Source organism: Plectrocnemia conspersa, unplaced genomic scaffold, assembly GCF_051122295.1.
Source record: "Plectrocnemia conspersa isolate PC_06_02 unplaced genomic scaffold, ASM5112229v1 ptg000014l, whole genome shotgun sequence".
NCBI lineage: Eukaryota > Metazoa > Arthropoda > Insecta > Trichoptera > Polycentropodidae > Plectrocnemia > Plectrocnemia conspersa.
The window spans coordinates 30,199,645-30,221,472 of NW_028277178.1; the positions used below are offsets into that span (position 1 = coordinate 30,199,645).

At 26.3% G+C, this 21,828-nt stretch overlaps 1 protein-coding gene across 32 annotated transcripts in view; it reads right to left on the minus strand.

Annotated features, from left to right (window-relative positions):
- LOC148226764 (uncharacterized) overlaps positions 1 to 21,142 on the minus strand; it is a 240,267-nt gene extending 219,125 nt beyond the window's left edge. For 30 of the 32 annotated variants that reach the window (XM_088203853.1, XM_088203857.1, XM_088203867.1 and 27 more), the window contains exon 1: positions 20,433 to 21,139. In XM_088203853.1, the coding sequence (XP_088059979.1) occupies positions 20,433 to 20,859 (427 nt within the window). In that variant the 5' untranslated portion in view covers positions 20,860 to 21,139. Of the gene's footprint in view, positions 1 to 20,432 lie in introns of all 32 variants that reach the window. The other 2 variants (XM_088203868.1, XM_088203861.1) reach the window with 1 other exon arrangement.
- Positions 21,143 to 21,828: the final 686 nt, after the last annotated feature.

Below are 21,828 nucleotides of genomic sequence, written 5' to 3' on the forward strand. Positions count from 1 at the left end.
TACATACATAGGTATGATGAATTTTTAAATAATTAATGTTAAACTCATAGCAGTATAATGTTAAATAAATGCGATTGACCTTTACAAATAATGTATTATTCCCGGAAGATGCCCGGCCTTTGTATGAAATTGTCATTCTAAAAAGATAAATCTCAGCTCTGGCGTCCCTAACCGTGTTTACACGAAAAGTGGGATTGTCTTTATACCATCCATTATGTGATTCTAAATACAAATACAACTTCTATCTTAAATAAATATTTTTATATAGTGAGCATACAATATTTCAAAATTAGTTATAAATAACTCTGTTTTCGACTCTAATAAATTTAAAATAAGACCAAAGCGCTGACTAATTTGCGCTATTGCTTTCAACGTATAAAACTACACAACCGTTAAAACTAAAAATATGCCTCCCAGAAAAATAAAGTCGAACGGTTAATAAAACAAAATTAATTTGTCTCCGGTCACGCGCCACGCTCGAGGGCTGGAGAAGTGATAGTATACATTAATTTTATGGTGACGTTACTACAGCTTTTTAAAATAGAGCAGACATAGTAATTGAATATATCGGGGAATGTATAAATATAAACTATGATTTGCCTTGAGGCAAACAGACCAAAAGCTACATACCCTCAACCTCCACATATACCGAATTTTATGTTTCGTGGCGGCACTCTCTTTTGTACCGCTTCATATACTTTAGTACTAAATGCTTATTTCACCGCTCATTTATCGTTTCATCTTAACCACACATGCATAGATGCAATGGTGTGTAGCGGAATGATGCCGCATATATTTTAATATATAGTGATTGCAGATGAGCTACTCACAGTTAAAAACAAAATTATTTTTGCGTTAATGAAATTTTACTTAGGGTCTCGTTTTAATCGAGAAATAATATTTTTGCCTACAATTTAATTATTAATTTTAATAGACTATAATTTTCAACTCATTTACAACCATACATATGAATAATTTAAAATAAATTATTCACTTGTTTGTAAAAATCTTTTATATACATATATGTATATTATAATTGCATTCCATATTAAATAACTTTTTACTTAAAAAAGTTTTTTTTTTATTTTTAAAGCTCTCTCTGTGTTATTATTTTTTTCTAAAGCTAGTTCAAATCACAAGTTTCAGTTCAACATATATCGAGAGTCAACGTTGAATAGTCAATTGAATCGTTTGCTTATGCTTTCACATGTGTGCAACAACCATATACGATTGATTGAATCGTTCAGAATGTAAACTGCAACTTCTACTCATGGATGTAAATGTAAAACAAGCGGAACTTGAATTGTTCTCGACACGTACATACTATATGAATATCAACAAATAAACTAGCAAGTCACTTAGTACAATGAAGTATGATGAAAACAAATGTGATAAAATTTATTCAATATAAATATCATTCTCAATAATAAGGTATTGTAAAGATTAAGATAAACATATTACATAGTAATATTTTAATATATAAATAATTTCGCATACTTTAAGCTATGTAATTAACTGCTGTTGGTTTTTTTTACGCATTCGACTACATGTAAAGATTAAAGGATGTTCAAACGGTATAAAAAGGGTCTGAAGCAAGCGAATCAACATTAGAAAATAAATTGGACAGCAGTTAAGAAACAGAATTCTAAATGAATTGAGTCGAAATATTATTCATTAATATTAAAAATGTTTAATTTTCGAGTTTTTTTTCACAAGTTTTAATGATTTCCCGGACCGAGATTTGAACGTCTATTGTTGCCGATTTTCTATAGATTTTTTTTTCACTTTTATATTAAAAACGACTAAATATATTTTATTACTTTGCGGAAGATAATGTGCTTTTTTGTATAAATGTGCTTTGATAATAAATTTTGATTAACTATGTATATTTGTATATTAACAATTAAAAAATGCTTACTATTTTTTAATGTACAATATAATTTGTAACTATTTTTATTATTTTATTATATATGATGAATATATAAATTCACTACTTAAAAATAAATATTTCTTTTTGAGAAATATTTATTGATCAAAGATTAAAATGTTTTAAATACATAAATAAAATTTTTAAAGCAATATATAGTGCTTCTAGAGAGCTATTCTCAAATATTTTTATAAATAAAATTTACACGTTCATTACATAGCTCTCAAGAAGATTTAAGATTTTTTGAGAATTCTAATAAAATGTTTTTTATTAGTAATTAAATTTATACAGATGTTTTCAATATTATTATTATAAAAATCGGTTAAGTTACTCCTAAATCCCATCGTATAGTCATCGACAACGAAAACGAACCTTTGATACTAAATGGGAATCGATAATCGTTTGCTTTATGTCTTCCTAAAAATTAGCACACTCCTCATTCTTTTTTTGGTTGGGCTGGAAAATAAATTATTTATATGTTCACTAAATGTGTTAAGATCATTGATAAATATAATACAAATAAATATAAATCTATAAGTCCAAAAATAAAATTCTTTAAAAATATATTATAGACTTTGACTCGTAGCGTTAATACATACATACAAGGTTCAATCACTCGTTTGACCGGCGCATTATCTGTACACAAAATATTTAGATAAGTGAATTAGTGTCCGGATTGATTTTGATATGCAGTAAGTGCATCAAGCTTACTTATATGATGCAACAATGAAAGTTTACGATACGATATAATGGGTGACATCCGATACTAACCGAAAGTAGTGGCGCGTTCACACGGGCGCGACGTTCGGCGGTAATGCGACATTATCAGGTACTTTTTAATAATTGTGTGATATGATATCCCGACGTGGTCCCATCGTATACAACATAGGCCGGGACGGCGGGATTGATCCACAATGGACCGACAAATGTCATTTTCGTATTAACCACTTAGTCCGGTTAACGGAGCCCTGGCAACCTATTACGCAATTGCCGTCTATATTATGAATGAAAGCTAACAATGATTCGTGTAAACTACACGGTGTTTATGAATTTATGTGACCGTCCAGTCAGGAGCGAATCGGACTCTATGATGAACCTGATTAAAAAAAATATCTGAATTAATTACTAATAAAATTATTAGTTTAAGTTGTGCAAATTATATAAACATTAATCGTAATATATCAGTGCAGTACATAGAATGCAGTTTCTAATAGCTTATATACAATTTATTGCTAATGAATATTTTTTTAAATGTTTATGACTTGAGCTAATACTAGTTGGAATGCCACGTTTATGGCAGTATCGTTAAACTATGATAGACAACTTGATTATATTTTTATTTTTAATTGAGACACAAATCTAAATGATTTACTGTCATTTTCAACAATAAATAAATCAATTTGTTTAATAGTATAGTAATTATAATTAAATAAAAAAAATATTCTTAATATCATTATTTAAATATTCCAGCTACATACATATGTATGTGAATGTAAACTCATAGAAAATTACACTGTACAAACAAGATTTTTTAATAATGATAACAAAAATGTTTTTTGGAAATTTTTCATTGGCATTATTTTTTTTATAACATCAAATTTATTTTCAAGCTATGTGCTTAAATAAATTAAATATATTTATATTCAATGATTGATTTCAATGCATTTTAAAAATATATGCTATATTGTTTTTTAATAAATTTAAATAATAAAGATTTTTCATCGTATTGAATTTATAGTTTTTCTCTTGCTAACATTTTTTTATACTGTATATAACTATACGGTAATTAGTCAATTATATAATTTAGTTACTTAACAATTAAATAAAATTAAAAAATATACTCTATCATAAAAACATAATAAAACATTTACAATACGAAATATAAGTATTTAATAATGCTTTTTTATAATGATGGTTCTTAAAATATAATTTAGATTGGGCAAAGGCTAAATTAAGATTTTTTACTAATTAGTTAATATTTTCACTATAGGTTATAAATAAAATAAAAATATATCTACATTTTGTTGTTAAATCAATTGAAATAATTTCTTTAATTTATGTATTTAAATATGTAAAAAAAATAAGAAAAATTTGTGAAAAAAATATTATTTGCATATACATGTATTGGCTGTGTTTTGTTATTTTACAGCGTAGTTCAAGATATGCATATAAGAAGAAACTTATTTATTTAAATTGCTATTTTATCGCAACAATTAAGGCTGGAATAACGTACGTAAAAGTAGATAAAACTTCGACCCATAACATAGATACCGCGGGTTCGAGTCTCCGCAGCAGACTCGAATTTTTTTTTTAAAAAGCCAAAATATAAAAATAGCCTTAGCTATAAAAAAATTATTGATTCTTAAATAATATATTTAAATAATTTATAATTAATTGTATAAATGTTAGCAATTTACAGATTTTTAGTCATGTAAGTATAGTTTGTGTGTGACTTAGGGCTGACAAGTTACAACAGAAATTAAAAATAAATATTACGTTCAAATTGTGATATAATCAGTAACTGCGTGAATAGAAAAATATTCCAGCTCGAGACGCATCTAGATGCGTGTCTTATATATGCCTGGGATAACAGCGTTACTCATGCGCCATTAAAATATGAATATAAATATTTAAGTCTTTACTTATAACGATTTTTTTTCCACTCAACGTTTAATTAATTTTTTTTTTTAAATATGTTTAATTGCTTTACAACCACTGCAATTTAAAAGTAAATAATGCATTAAAAACGATAAACTGAAAACTGTATTTACAACAGGTGGTAAAAAAGTAATTAGAATTTAATATCAACATTGATTTATTGAAAATTATATTATATAAGTAATTTTTAGTAAACAATTTTTTTTGTAATAAAAATATTTTAAATTCCCGATTTTCAGCCCATGTCTTTGTTATTTTAGTCGTATGTTAAAACCTTATGATGTTTTACAATAGGTTACTAAAAAATTGGTTATTATTGCTTATAATATTTATTTAATTGTATACATGTTTATTTTTACAAACAATTTTAAGGTTTCTCAAAAATTTTCTTATATTTTATTTAGTTGCTTTACAACTGCTACAATTTAAAAGAAAATAATGGCTTAAATTCGCTAAATTAACAACTGCATTTAGAGCAGGTAGTAAAATATAGGACAAGAATATCAGAATTACATTTATTTTTTAAAAATTACATTATATAAGTAATTCTTTGGAAACATGATATTTAAAATGTCAGATTTTTAGGCCGGGTCTTTGTTATTTGTGTCGTATGTTATTACCGTAAGATGTTTTTATATTAGGTTACTGAAAAAAAGATTTTTAGGTTCGTTTTTTTAATAAATTAGAATCATATTTTACATTAGTTAAGTAAAATAGATTAAATTTAGTCTAATAATGAGCAATTTAATTAAATAAAAAATATATTTAGCAGCATAAACTGCTTGTAAACTAAACAATGCTTTATGTGTGTTTACCTAAAAATAAAGAACAGTGCAATAATGGTTGTTCATGCTTTGAACATAATCCTTAAAGAAGGATAAAAATACACTGAGAGCGTCTCTTTAATTAATAACGTTAAACTGTAAGCGTTAGTCAAATTTATAAGCACGACAGGCCAGTATTTTAATCGGTGACTAATACCAGAAAAACTTAAGTTCGACTTCAATATGAATATATATGTTTTTATTAATCTTAATCGTATATGGGATATATTTTTATCTCACGAACAAATCTTTAGATAATTAATTTAAATAAACTGATTTAGATTTTTTAGCTCATTGAGAATATCATATATGTATTTAACAAAAATAAATAAAAAAACTTGCGTTATTAACTTATTTGTTCAAAGCCAATTTAAACAGCTCTGTAAATCAGCAATGATTTACAGATGGGTGCCGCACGTATTGAAAATTGTTTTGTGCTTTTTTTACACAGCAAGAAAAATCCATTTTTTTGCTTATCGTATTGTAACATGACAACTTTACAACAACAAGACTGCATGTTAAACAAAAATTTAGCTCCAAAACATTTCATAAAAGAATATTGCCGTTACTGTTTTTAATCTACACTAGGTAGAATCCACTTTCGAAACCATTACAGCAGATAAATCGACAAAATGCACTAAAACTGCGATGTCCGGTTTTAGTACTAACCAATCGAAAAGGTTCAATGATTGATATTATTGTATAATAGTTGAATAAATAGGGCTAATAAATATAAACTCATTCACTATGCTTGCAAGACAACTCTCTAATTGTGTTAAAAATGTTGACCAATCACTAGGTCAACATTTTTAATTGCTAGTAGGTAGTTTCTTATCATTAACCTATTAATTGCTTAGTCTAACTAAAAATATATTATTTTTTGGAGCAAATTACACACACCCTATAAAAAATGATCTGATTCTTTTTTTAAGTACTATGCGCTAAATTCACTGCTTCATTCAATGCAGGTGTTGATAAAAGGGACAAAGATTTCCGATTAACAATTTTCTCTTTATAGTGTCATTATATATGTCTTTATTTGCGAACGTTATTATTTTTTGCAATCATGATATTTTGTATGCCATAATTGCAACACGGATCCTTGTTATCTGATTCATATGCTAATACTGTATTTTTTTATAATAGGGCAATAGGAAAATAATGGCAGGTTTTGTGTTCATTTTTTAAATAATTATCACTCTATTATATTAATGTTCAAATCATTATCGAATGCCGGCAACCAAATAGTTAATAACTAAATCGGTGGTCAAGGTGAATTTTAAGATTAAAAAAATATTTGAGTTCGAAAATTTTACACTACTGAAATAACTTCGATTAATAATAAGTAATTTAATTTAAATGTGTAACCATGATTATTTTCCTAGTAATCTGACACTATTCCAATAAGTAAAATTGTGTGTACAAAACGTTTTTTTGACAATACACATAATAAAAATCTTTGATTGGATTAAATGTATTTGCAAACAAAAAATTTAAATTTATTTTTTCAATAAAAGTTATTTATACTACAATCAAAAAAATCGATAGCTCTAATCAAGTAGAACCCTTTAACACAAGTAAGCTAAAAAATATTGTTGTTTAAACCCGTATCGAAAAAAGCAAATAAAACCGCAAGAAAATATCATTGTAATCCGAAACACTCGATTCCGGATAACAGATGTGCCGACAGTAAATAATTCATGGCGTGATACGGTATGTTTAAGAGTAACAATGATACGTATACAAGTATACATATATACAATGTGTGTATATATATGTATATATACACACGCAAATAATATTGCATTGCGGCGGCAGAACGAAACGAGCAAATAAATAAAATGTGCCGAGAACGTAATTTATATCATATCGTGGGGCGGGCTCCTACCCGGAGGCCAAAAGAGATAAAGAGAGAGAGAGAAAGAGAGAGAGGTGGAATAAAAACCGGTTTTTGAGAACCCCTGATTGATATCTCGCATCGGCTGATTGACAAATGATTGCCGATCCCGTGGCACACTGGCTCCGTCGCAATTAATTGATTAAATAAATAATGGAGGGTCGTATATCGGAGATGATTTTTTTATGTATTTTGGAAGAAACAAGCGGAAGAAATAAAAATTCCGAGACGTTTGGAATGTATCTGATAATTATTCGATCACGACATATTATATCATATATCACTGTTGAATTTAGATTAAGTGAATTGATGTTGAAAATAAAGTATATACAACACTTGACAATCAAATTTGTAACACAAATTGATTAGTTTGTGAACGCCGTAACTATAATTTTACCATTAGATTATCGTTGATAACAAATAAGTCTGAATACAAGAAAAAATCTAATGGCATATTTTAACATTGTGCATTATTTTACATGTAATTAAATCATATCTTACATTTGTCAAATGATAGCGGTAATCTTTGATCACATTCAGAACCTTACATACAAATATGTTAGTTAATTAGAAACTTTTATTTATTTTTTACGTATGTGATAATATTATAAAACGGATTAAAGACTAACTATCGAAAACCAAAAAATTAACATCCTAAGAATTTATTTAGTTATTTTCTAAAATATAGAAACAAATTGCAAAAACATTTTCTATATTACTATAATGAAAATACTTAGAAATATTTCATAACGGTTTTGTTACCGTAACTTTTACTTTTAAAATTCGTAATTATATCAAAAAGCAGAAACCGTAACTTTAAATTTACTGTCTCAAACAAGTAAGGCTGCATATTTTTACATTTAATTCGAAAAATTACAATATTAATGATTTTACATTATATAAAAACTAATATTTAAAACTATCAACATTCTACAGTATTATACATATTTATGTAAATGTAATAATTCTTACGCATAAAAATGCGTGGCTTGAAGCTTTAGTTAACTAACTCGAATAAATAAAACATGGTTCATCTTTACTTTTATGTGTTTTCTTAAAAAACAAGATAGAATTACATTGTGGACCTATAAGTGAGAAATATTATTCTTTTTTTTTCTAAGAAAAAAATTCGGATCTTTTTAAATTCGGAAATTTTACTTATGAAATGAGGTGCCAAATCATCTTTAAAAATAAAATATGAAATTATCACTAAGAAATAAATATATTATATAAGTGATAAAATAAGTAGCCTTGAAAATTTTCGTTAGCAATACTCATTTGCTAAACAAAGACTTAGTAAACCTACTTTAATTAAAATAAAAACACTTGATCTATCTTTGTAAAAAATATCCATTTATACTACAAATGTTTATATCACAAAACTTGTGTATAATACAAAACTGTTGTATGTTTTGTTTAAAAATAAAGCAAAATTTTCGAATAGACTTTGAAATTAAAAACAATTTACTGTTATATCATTGACCTTTAAAATGTCAAATATCTCACATATGTATTAACATTTAAAAATAAATTGCTGAGCATTATCTACTTAAAAAATATAATGTACTTAATGACAAAAGCCACTTAACGACACTTTGCAAAAATTATTTATTAAAATAATATTTAGTTAACTGTATTTAATTAAACAAGAAAAATTTTGTTAATTATAGATGAAAATTTATTTTTTGTTTATTAAAAATGTCAAAATCATACTTTTAAAACATTTTAATTTATAAGTGTTTAAAGCTTTATTAATTAATTTGATTTATATCTAAATTATTTGGTTTATTATTGCACCAAAGTTTAAGAAATACCTTTTAATTTATTTTTGTGAATTTTAATTGAAATGCTCAATAAGCTTTCACTACTACCAAGATTTTATTTTTACTCTAATTATTGTGATTTACTCTCAGCTTTAAATTTAAAATTTAGTTTTACACATCCTTGATTGGAAGAAAATATTATTTAAATGCAATTTTGTCCAAAATCGGTAATATTTATTAAAAAATATTTTTTCGAATCTTAGTTACAAATGATTTTTTTCAGTATTAAAATAGTTATTGGTCTATTTTACTGTTTTATAAAACACGTATTTTTAATATAAAAAAATATTAACAAAGTAAAATATTTTTTTGATATAATACTAATGTTTTAATGAAATATATTACTTCAACATCATGAAAAAATTCTTAATTAATATGCACTATTAAAAATATTTGTTGTTACTTAGACAACAGATCACACAGTTTCATAAACTAAAGATGGTAGCGTGCTATGTGCGTGGTGATAGGGGCACATATCTTGTTCCTACATTTGCTTGCCCTTATCATGTAAATGATTATTCACGTGGTAATTTTTAAAATATTTAACATAATCACATAAAGCAATAAATATCTACGAAATGCATTAAATAAATTATCATTTGAAACTAATATTAAGTTGAACTTGTGACTTATATTTTTTTATACAGTTAGGTTGCTGCAAGGTGTCGAAAACAGATGCAACATAAACTTCTTGAATTCAAAACCGACGCAAAGCTGCAATTTATGCGTTGAATTCCACAGTTGCTGTTAAATGTTGTTTGGAAATTCTCAAAACCACCACCGTAACTGAATGCAAATTACACTATTCGAAACTTTGCTTAAAAGTGTTGTATCCTATCTGAGCTGAGCATATCTCAACTATTATCATAAAAGCACGCAAAAGCAACGCCTATTTGCCTACTTAGCCAATATAAATGTATTACTTTATCGCGACGTCAAGACAGTTTATAAAATAAGTCGCTTTTGCAAACTAGGCCAATTAAAACGCACAGTTAACTGCTTCCTTGCGATGCCGCTAAATTGTCTCCAATATTAATGAATTTATTCTGAGTGAAATTTACCGGGTTAAAATAGTAAGTAGTGGTTTTGTTCAATTTTTTATATCTGCTCAGTCTCACTATTCCAACAGTCATAATTACTCACGGGAGCGTTTCTGGCTTTTTAGGTTGGGCAAAAAAATCACCAGTCCATTTATCATTACGTTGTAAACGGTCAGCGCGATGGACGACCCGCTGGGGATTTTCCTTCAGAACTGTGTGCAGTTAAACCGAAAATATGCCGATTTCACATAGATGAAAGTTCACAAAAAAATATTATTTTGAAAAGGCGTTCAATATGTTGCAAGTTTACTACATTATTTTATTTCTACTATTTAGCTAACTATATATTTAATCTTAAACTTTAACGGTTTAAATAAATTGAAAATTTAATTATGTAATTAATATTTTATATATTACATATTGTACTCATGTGTGAATAATGTAATAAACTAATATTATTCTAAATTTACAATTTATTTATATAACTGTCTTTTTATAGATTTAAATTATATTTTTTTCCTATTTCTTATTTAATATAACTCTTAATTAGACTTATTTTTCTATTAAATTATTTAAAGCTATAGACTCAAATTTTTACTACCAAAACAAACATGTTTATTAACACAGATAAATTTACAAGATGTTTTTAAGTATGTGAAAAAAAATTATGTAGCTACTTTTACTATAAAATACACTAAATTATTTTTTTAACAATCATTGTTATACTTAAAAACGCAAAGTTTACCTATAAATTCATTAAATAAATAGTAAAAGAGGTATTTCTTTGAATATTTTATAAAAAAAATATTTCTGGGAAAAACTAATATTAGGACTAAATTTTACTAAAAAAATAATTATCTACTTTTTCAACCAAAAAAACTGCAAAAGTATGGTTCAGTATTCTGTCCATTAGTTAATCTGTACATAAAAAAATAGATTCAAATTTTCATAGCAAAATATATTAAAAATATTTTTATATATTTACGTACAACTTAATTTTTTCCAAAGGTAAATTAAAACGGCTTTTTTTATAAACAAAAAAGACATAGCTTTTATATTTTATATTGTAATAAAATATTCCGTTTAGTAAAAACTGCATTATTTAGTACAATAAATATTATTTTTTACCCATTTATAGTTAATTTAAGATATCTGACACAAATAAAGGGGTACAAAACTTTTTCAAAAATAATTTAAAATCGCTGACAATATTTTTGTCTAAAAAAAACTTTTACAGAAGTTAATTACTGCTATTTCTTTGCAATTTTTCAAAGAAATAAACTACTTTTTTATTTGTTTTAAAGCTTTAAATTCATATTTTTCATGCTTATTTTTTTAACTTAAAGTGGTAAAATCAGTCAAAAGTCAAACTATAGATCGTGTAGCAATAAAATTAAAGACAAGAAAAGTTGTAAGCCCTGATCAACTATATACAGATCTAAATTACGTTTTTTTTAACAGAGTCACTTAGGTTTATCCATTTCATCAAGTAAAAAAAAAACAACTTTGGATGTACGCCCCACCAATTTGCTCTAAAGTACAATATACAAATATACGTTCGATATACTTATCACAACTCCTTTTTTGTATCTTAAACAAATTTAGAAATGTTATTATATTTTGTTATGTTTAAATATTAAAGTTATAAGCTATCAAAAAAAAAAAAAATTTACCAATCGTTATCATTTACGTATGTATGTGAAATACGAGATAAGCCTCAAAGTGACTCTGTTAAATGAAACATTCAAACAAAAAAATATGATAAATTTTTTTTTAATCTCTGGATTCATCGCGATTTTAGCTTACTCTCTTTCTATATTTTGGCTGCGATGCTCCAGCCATTAAAAATAAGCAAAATTTATATGAGAGATTTATTTATTTAAAAATTTATAAATATGCGAGTATTGCTCAAAGTGTATTTAAACCGAATTTTGGTCAATAGGAGAGCGCAAAAAACAATATTTTTTTCTTAGAAGTCAAAAATTTACGTCAAAAGCAATAAAATTGTGTCGGCGCCATCGCAGTCAAGCAATAAATTTTAAAATAAATAAATCGCTCATATAATTTTTTTTAAATTTTTTATGCGCTTCGTGTCATAGAAAAAGCTGCTTTAAATTGAAATTAAATGCCAATTAAATATAATTTTCTTTAGTAAAATGCTTGACAAGAAGTGAGTCACAGCACCTTTTGGCTTTTTATAATATATATATTTTGATCTTTTTTTTAATAAAATCTTACTAAGATAATCTATACATTTATACTTCAAAAGATATTTTTTTTGTAGTATAAACATAAAAAACAATTCCAGGATTTATTTATATACCTAATAAGGTTTAAGTAAGGTTTTAAAACTACTATCTGTATTTTGTTATACGTGCGAGTAAATAATCAACAATAAACATTTTCTGAGAATATATAATATATTATATAGAGAAAGCCGTATAAAAAATAAATCTGTTTTATAAATAACCACTTTATACAAAAGATAAATCTAATTTAATTTATGTAAATATATGCTATCATTTTTTTGTATAGAAGTTGAATTTTACATAAATATAAAGCTAGCTCTTTTAGAAAAAAAAAATAATATTTGCTACTTATATTTTTTTCATAATACAATATTAAGTAGTCTGTTGAAATGACGCGATATATTTTTTATTACAGGTTTTATAGCAGGATAAAGCAGGTTTAGTTTGACTCAATTTGTAATGTCTTAGAAAACAAATTTAGTGTCTTGTTTGATCCAAAGGAGACGCCTTTGGTACACGGTGCCCCGAGCAATTCTGCGGTCACACGTTTCGTATTCGCAATTTCGACGTAAGATCGTTGTTTCTGGCGAATAGTGAAAAAAAATATGGTATGTACACAGTCAAACTCGTTTGTATACTTATAATATAATAAATTGGTGTTTACCGTGAAGCGATTGCTTAATATTAATGAGTGGCGACGTTTCAAAGTGATTAAAATTTGTAAATGTTCAACATTTATCTTATCGATAAAAATTAAAGTAGCAATTAAAACACTATAAAGTATATAAAACCTCAAAACGCATTGTTTAAACTTCGGATATTCACATAGCGTGAAATTGGCAATCTTAAAATAACGGAGGATTAATTAGAATAGAAAATCCACCCTACTCTGGATATTAATTCTGCAAAAAGAATTTTCTGCACTAGCACCCCATCTACCTCCGATTCTAATTTACAGTATTCGAGTAAGTCGTGAGTTGGAACATAATTTACAGCCAAACCACCCACCCTGATTCGATTCGACATGACTTTTTTAGCATGTCTAGAAAGTGAGCTCTTTTTTTAATACCATCCCCTGTACGCCACACGATGGTGGTGGATATACCACTCGATGTAACTAATCCGGCGGAGCATTGCGCTATCCAATTTGCCGGGTGTATAGCGGCTTTGATATTTCATGAAAAGCCCCGCAGGAGATAAATTTCAGGCGTAAATACTGTTTATGGTGGAGGGTTAGTGCTTTTGTCACTGCCTGATAAAGTGATATCCAGGCATAAATACACGTCTAAGTAATCGTGCCGGGGGTTAAATACGGACAAAGTATTGTCAACCGACCCCCTCGCCGACGATGCCCTCCCCAAAGAAAGGCTAAATTAAAATGTTTTCTTCTACTTCTTATTCCAACGCAAAACAAATTGTTTTTTTCCCTTCATAAATTATGATGAAAAATTGTGAATTTGACGAAAATTGATGGCTAAGATACATACATTCAGTTGTAACGAAATCTATTGTAACATACAAAAAATTGTTGTGATACTTTGAATAATGGATTTTAATAAAGCTACCTTAGCACAAATATTTTTACTATCTGATAATAACATACATTTTATGTATATATCAAAATAAACACAATTTAGCAATAAATAATTATATTTATTCCGGTAGTATAAGAGTTGATAAAATCTGCAAGTGCTCTTTTGGCAGCAGGTAAAAAAAGTTGTTTAAATATTATTATATCCAGATATTTATGTGTTGAGAAATACACTATTTTATGCATTGACCATAGAAAGTAAATTTAAAGGTTCTGTAAATTTAATCGATTTTGATTTTGATGTCTTATATTAAGTCCAGATAACCAAACAATGGTTTATTTTGTTTGGTTTAAACATATTGGTAAGTTTAAGCCAGTACAGATTGATTATTGTTGTCGAGAAAAAAGCGCATGAAAAACTACATAAAAGCGATTTTTTTATTTAGTTCCTGCAGTACCCATTTGTCAAGCCTTTAATTTTTTTAACTGTTTTTAATGGTCCCTAAAATGCTTTCGCTTAGACCATCAAGAAGTCGCAATAGTTATTTTAGTTGAATTTCTAAAGAAATAAAGCTATTGCAGAGGAACTCATAATGCTCGTAACTCCGGTAAAAAAATATTAAAAAGTCAGCTTAATTCAACATCTTGTTTTAAAATAGTGTTTTTTTTTATAGAATTAAGAAATCGCAACGTATTTAGGAAAGCAAGGTAGACTGGTTGAAAAACTTTCAAAAATATAAATGTATTAAAAATACATTTTTTTCAATTCATGTGAGCGCAAGGTTAAAAAATAAATAGGTATATATACATAAATTTCAATTAAATACAAGTTAAAAAAATGTTTTAGATTTTTATCTCATTAAAGGCACGGTAACTACCGTAGTTTCAATAATACCAATAATAAATTTATTCTAAAAATAGATCCTGTAAATATCTCAGCAAAATTGTGAGTCTAATCTGTTATCTTTTTTCAAAATATCGACCATTAAAAAAAAAAAAATTCAAAGTTTCGTTAAAAATTTAAAAAAAACGTTAAAAATAGAAGTATTTTTTTGTGATTTATGCGAAATATAACGACTTTTTTGATAAAATAAAATAAATTATATTGATATTAAACTTTTTTGGTAAAGAGTTTTAAAAAAATTAGTAACTCCGTTTGTTAGTTAACCGAATCTGTATTTTATTTAATTGATGTAGCTATTCAAAAAAAAAACATTTCTTCGTTAAAAATAAAATTAATAAAATATATTTTGAAATCGAAATTGCAATGAAATTTAATTTGTGTATTTTGAAATATTCTTGAGAGAAAATAGAAGATGTTAAAAATAATTCAATCAATTGAAAATTTTAATTAAATATTATGCACACTTTTATAAGCAAATACCCAGAGAGAGGAGTTAGTTCTTAAAAAATGTTTTAAGATAAAAATAAATTAAAATATTTTTTTTTTATAGTTTTGCTTTTTTAAAACTATCGTAATTTTAATTGCAAATTGAGATAAAACTAATCTGAAAAATGAATCTTTGAAACATATTGACTAAATTGGTTGGTTTTAATTATATTGACATAATACTTGAAATATAAATAGATCTCTTATAAAATTTAAGCAATTTTCGTTCGTCAGCCTGGTCCACTATATTGTTTCAAAATAGCGGCTATTGAAAACACAAAAAGAAATGAAAATTTTTTTTTAATTTCATTTCTATATTTAGATATAAAATTTAAAAAACAACTATATATAATAATGTAGAAGAAAAAGTCATAACAATTAACTTAAGATAAAATACTTTTTTAAACAATTTTTGGTTGAATTTGGACTTTTTAAAATGCTCTGAGGACTTGACTTTTCCAATTGTTATCCAGAGTGCCTTCCGTTATTATAAGAATCTATTAATACCAGTAAGAAATGAATCGTAAAAGAAGAAAAACTTCTTAACGGTGTTTCTTTTTCATGCGGCACCCATTTGCAAAGCTTTTTATTTAGTACAATGTTTTAAATAGTTTATAACAAAACCTATCAACTGAAATTTTTTTATTGAACTTTGGTCACCAAAAAGTTAAGTCATCAATATGCAAATCAGTTTTTTCTTCTATTGTAAATATTCATGATACGTTCAAGAAATACATCTTTTCAATAGGGAAAAATAAGAGATTATTTAATTTGAGAATAATTATTTAATTTGTGCGGCACCCATTTTTCAAGCAATATATATTTTTTGGTTATTTAAAGTGGTTCAGTGATTATATAGAACAAACTAGCTCTTTACATATTGTAAAAAGTAAATTAAACTACATTTCATATACATTAATGAGTTTTTACACCTGAGATTATAACAGACCATAATTAAGGACGTTACTGAAAATAACATTAACATTACTTATTATAAAAATACATGCTGTATTTTAATACAAACAACATAATATTTTTATATATGTTAAGTAATAAAACCTATTTTTAAAAACCGTAATAAATATAAATAGTATTAAAAAACAAATTAGCATCACCATAAAACAAAATATTTATAACCGAGTTACAAAATCATAATTTAGTTAGCAAATAAATATTTAACAACTTATTTATGATCTATTGAGCATTTATATACATTCGTATAGTACTTTGCTAGTCAATAAAAGTATACAGCTACCTATGTATTTTATAGCTGAGTGATAAATCATTGATAATTACCGACTAAAAAAGTTATATAAGCTGTTCAAATAAATAAATAAAATCTTAATTATTTATAAAATAAAATTATATTTTCTAAATCATGAAATGATATTATTAACTAAGGATTATCATGATAAGTGAGATTGAGTTTTGTAGCATGTCTTCGTTTCAGTAATATTGTTTTTAAGTAATCCTCTTACGCCATTCTTGACAGCTACATCTAGACTAGAATAGCACGGCTTCGGTTAACATCACAATTTATTGATGATGTTCCAAGATAGACAGTTGAGACAATTGACCGATGACAGCCAGTGAAAACCATAATAGACATAATCCATACATCTGTTCGATATTGTATTGTATATAATTTCAAGCAATACCCTTTTTACAGATTATTATGATCAATGTTAATAATAAAAATAATATAATATAAATTTTAACTATAACGGTACAGTGCTGCTGTAATTTATTTGACACTTTTAGTGAATTATGACGTAAAATAATTTATAAGCGCGTCACTGTGTTTAATGACGGTGAAATTTTCAGCTCGAGTTACCAAGATATTGAAAGTTAGTTTGCGGCCGCTTAAATTTAGCCGATTAGGGTAATTACGGTGTGGCATTAACGTTTTTTGCACTAATAATATTAACCCCTTATAAACACAAATTACGTACATTATTATGCAGTAAAATAACAATAATATTTAACTTTGAAGTTTAATATAGAATCTTGAATATTGTAATTTATTAAAATATAACTAGGCTCTTAAGAAATGTGAGTCCATAATTTCTTTGAAGTTTAAGGATATTTTTTAATATTACAATTTTAACAGTCACATAATTTCAGACAAAAAATCGTATTTTTTTTATATTAGATATTTGTCAGTGTTATTGGCTTAAAGAAATACTACAATTCTAAAGAATGAAAACAAAAAGACATTAAACTATCATAATTCAACACAGTATTACCAATATCTGTATTTAAGTGAAGAAAATGTTTGTGTTATTGGTTCAAAGAAGTCATACAGTGTCTTTTTTTACCTTATTGTTATTTTAGTTTTTTTATTACAAAAGTAAATGTATGTATTTTTCGATTGATAAGCTTAAAGTATACTATCTGTATTTATTCATATTTATGTGGAAAACAAGTTATTAAACACACCTAAAATAGGAAATCTTTTGCAAAATCACAATGCTACAGTTTGATTGTTTTTTATATGTAAAATGGCTAATAATTAACATATGTCCATATTGCTCTAAAAAGTAATTGTATTGTTAGTTCATCCATATACTTACATATGTAAAATCTTTTATAAAATAGACACGATCAATTCGACGAATTTGAAATATTATTTTATTGAAATACAAAAATTTTTTAGCAATTAATATATATGTTGTACTCGATTTGTACCTAAATATTTTAATTTAATTTTATACAATGAAAAATTTTGTAGTAAGAAATATAAAATCTTCTAAACTAATATTTTAATTTTGTATATAATATTTATATATGTTTTTTGCCACTTTATCAAAAACTATTTACTCAATAACAATTTAAAAGTTTACTATTATATTGTCTAATAATTGTACTATAAAAATATCACTGCTATAATTTACTTAGCAAATTTTTACCGAATATATTTTTTTTATTTTTAATAAATAGCTTTAGAAAGCATTTAACATATAATTTCATAAATTAACATTTATTTATTTTTTAATATTTTAATAAAATTCATAAATCTTCTGATATTTATCACAAAGAGTCAATATTATATTTGATACTAATACCAGTCAATTAATTAAATTTATATTTGTTTTGCCAAATGCATTTTATATATTATATATTCCTAAAAATATATTTAGTTTAGCAAAATTTTACGAAAAAGTATATTTATTATTTTACTAATTTAAAATAAATAATTTAAAAAAAATTTTTTTTGAGAGAAGAATACCAAATAAGTAGAAATTTACTTTTTGAAATAAATATTTTAAAGATATGTTTTCTTTAAAATTGTCTTTATAAATGTAGCAAATCCATATCTTAAAATCAGTAACAATATATTTATTGTTAAGATTGCAAAGTATTGAAATAATTAAAACAGAACTTAATGTGTGGCAAAAAATAGATCAAAGCAGTGACGTTATATAATATTTATAACAATAATAATTTTATTTTACTACTTCGTTGCGATTTTATTTTGTTAAAATATTATTTATTTCATTAAATTTTACTTTTCTCTGCCAAATGCATTTAAATTAAATAAATTGTATTATTTATATACAAAATATAATTCATTACTTTAGACTTTTCACCGATTGAAATTTGCGTAATATTAAAATAATAAAACTACTCTCTTAATAAATAAAATTGAGCAACGGTGTTTTTACAAATGTATTAGGCAATATAAAATTCACTCCAATAACCAAACGTTCTAGGTTTACTGAGATTTGAATTGATGAAAATTGTCTAATGTTTACTAAGAGAATATAGTTTTTTAAATACATTTATCGCATATCCTAAAACAATTTTTCAAATCTAAATTAAATTGCTAGTAATGTATGTTAAATATTGAAATAACAGAATTGAAAACACATAACCTAATGATATACAACAGTGCTGCCTTAAAAAGCATTTCTTTAATAAATCTTTAAGGATGTATTACTGCAAGCAAGATTTTTATTATCTTGTGATAAAAATAATTTAATTAAATTCTACTTTCTCTGCAAATTTATTTAAACTAATTTTATAAATGGCATATTCTATAAAAAAATAATAAATTCATTTAAGTAATTTTTAACTAAATTAAATTTATATTATTCTTTAATCTTATTATTTCATTTAAAAAGTTGTTGTTATTCTTATTAACCTAACTTAATTATCAATAACTTACAATTCTAAATATACTAAACACATATCATAGAATCAAGTTATAAAATAAGAAATTAAATTAAATTGTAGTAACGACTGTTAAAAATTGGTTTGAATAAAACTTGAATTGCAAAACTCATGTGCCGACAAAATATGTTACAAGGCTGCTTTATAAAATAGCGTTTAATTTAGTAATTTCTGAGGTTTTTTACTGCATCAATATTTGAGATTTTCATATTGTTAAAAATCAGTAGTTAAATTAAATTTTACTTTGTTTTGCCATATTTATTGTAAGTGACTTTTTAAGTAGTATTTTTATTTATTTTTTTTTATTTAAGGTAATTTTCACATAATGAAATATATACTTATTTAATTATAAAACCTCATTTAAAATAAATTACTTGTACAAGATTTTTTCACCAAAGTATAAAACTGAGTTAATGTAATAAATGCATTTTATAGAACTATCTGCCAAAATAAAAATAAGTGCATGGTAACAATTGATGAATATTGATTTAATTAAAAACTTATAAGGCAAAAATAAATAATCTACAAAAATATAAGACAATGACGTTTCATAAAATAATATTTTTTTATAAATCTCAAATCATAATCTGAGATTATTTTAAGCAGTAATTTTATATAAAAAAATAATTTTCACTCAAGCTTATTTCAACAGCAAAAAATTGTATCACTTAAAAGGTATAAAACTATATTAAAAATTACTAGAGAAAAGGATTTTAAACAATAATAAAAAATGATATTTTACAAATAACTATGTACATGTTTAACATGTAGGATATAAAAGATAATGAGAAAGATTGTATTTTAGACACATTTAATTTAAAAAAATACATCAATATATTTAGGAAATAAGCAATTCATTGGATGTCCATAATCGAAACCAATAAAAATAAACTGTTGACAACACATTAAAAACTTCCTACCTGCTGGACAATTGCAGTCGGAGGTATCCCTGGTGATCCTCATTAGCGTGGCGAGATTCCCTCTCGCCTGCTCCTGCTCCAGTTCAGCCTCCAGAAGTCTCCTCCCCGTGGACACTGCCTCCCTGGCGATCCTTCTGTGGAACCTCTCCTCGAACTCCCTCTTCAAACGCATCAACAATCGTTCACTCGGCTCCAGCATCTCACTTCTGAACCTCGCGAACCTGTCCTCCATCTCGAAAACTCTGCCCTCGAGCAGTCCGCCCCTGTACGTCGTGTACATGCTAATCACCAAACTGAACATGCACAGTCCGTACAAAAACAACGGGCTGCTACCGTTGGGACTACAGCTGAATGCCAAATTCTTGGACGCGGGGGGTTGCTTGCTGGACTTGCACCCCGAAGGGTTGCTCGGCTCGTTGTTATCCATGGTCTAGTATTTAATAAGCGATTATGTCACAACTGTCCCCGAGGGTAAACATGTTTTATTTGATAGGTCAAAAACCGCACTTCACACATTTTTTTTATAAAATTTGTATCCAATATAATCATCACATAGTTGCTGTTGATTCGACAAATGCACTTTTAGAAAGATCGATCTGTTTACAGTCGAAAAGTTTGATGTTTCGCACTCGTGTTTACGAAGTCGACGCGCAAAGACCAAGAGAGCGCGCGACACGACTGCTCCTAGCAGGAGGCCAAACTCGACTGTCTGAAAGCTTAGCAGGAAGTAGCAGACCGCAACTTTTGGTACGTACTCTATAGTCTCGTACGCTCTCGACGTATTTCGCTCAACTTCGCCCACAAAAGTTGGGGTAAGAAAGTTATCCCCCCGTTCCTTTGCCGAGGGGAAAACACACACACATTCGCATTATACCTAAACACAAAACCGAAAAAAAATTATATCCACATTGTGCCACCAGGTATATTGGGTTATTTCACGGGTTTTATATTATATACAATGTTTTTAAAACAGTTTAAGAGGTGTTTAAAGGGGTCGGAATATACAATGAAACTCGGTTCTATTATTTGTTTGTGAAAAAAAATGTCATCCCCTCAGGTAAATACCGGCTACCTTTTATTATATTGTATGTATATAATACATTTTTTGTGAATGAAATCTCATTATATTATTATCATACCACATGAGAGTTATGGATTCGTTCCGACAATTTATTTTTATTTGCCCGAAACAATTACTCGCTCGAGGCTATGATTTAATATCATAAAAATGCAGTCCGCCATTTACATTGCGCGTCGTAATAAATTAAAATATCATTACGATTTTTTTCATTATTGTATCCCATTACTTTCAATACAAGCTAGCTAACATGGAATATATTAGCACAATGATTACATAATAAGGAAGAAAAAAATATTTTTGGAAATAAAATATTCT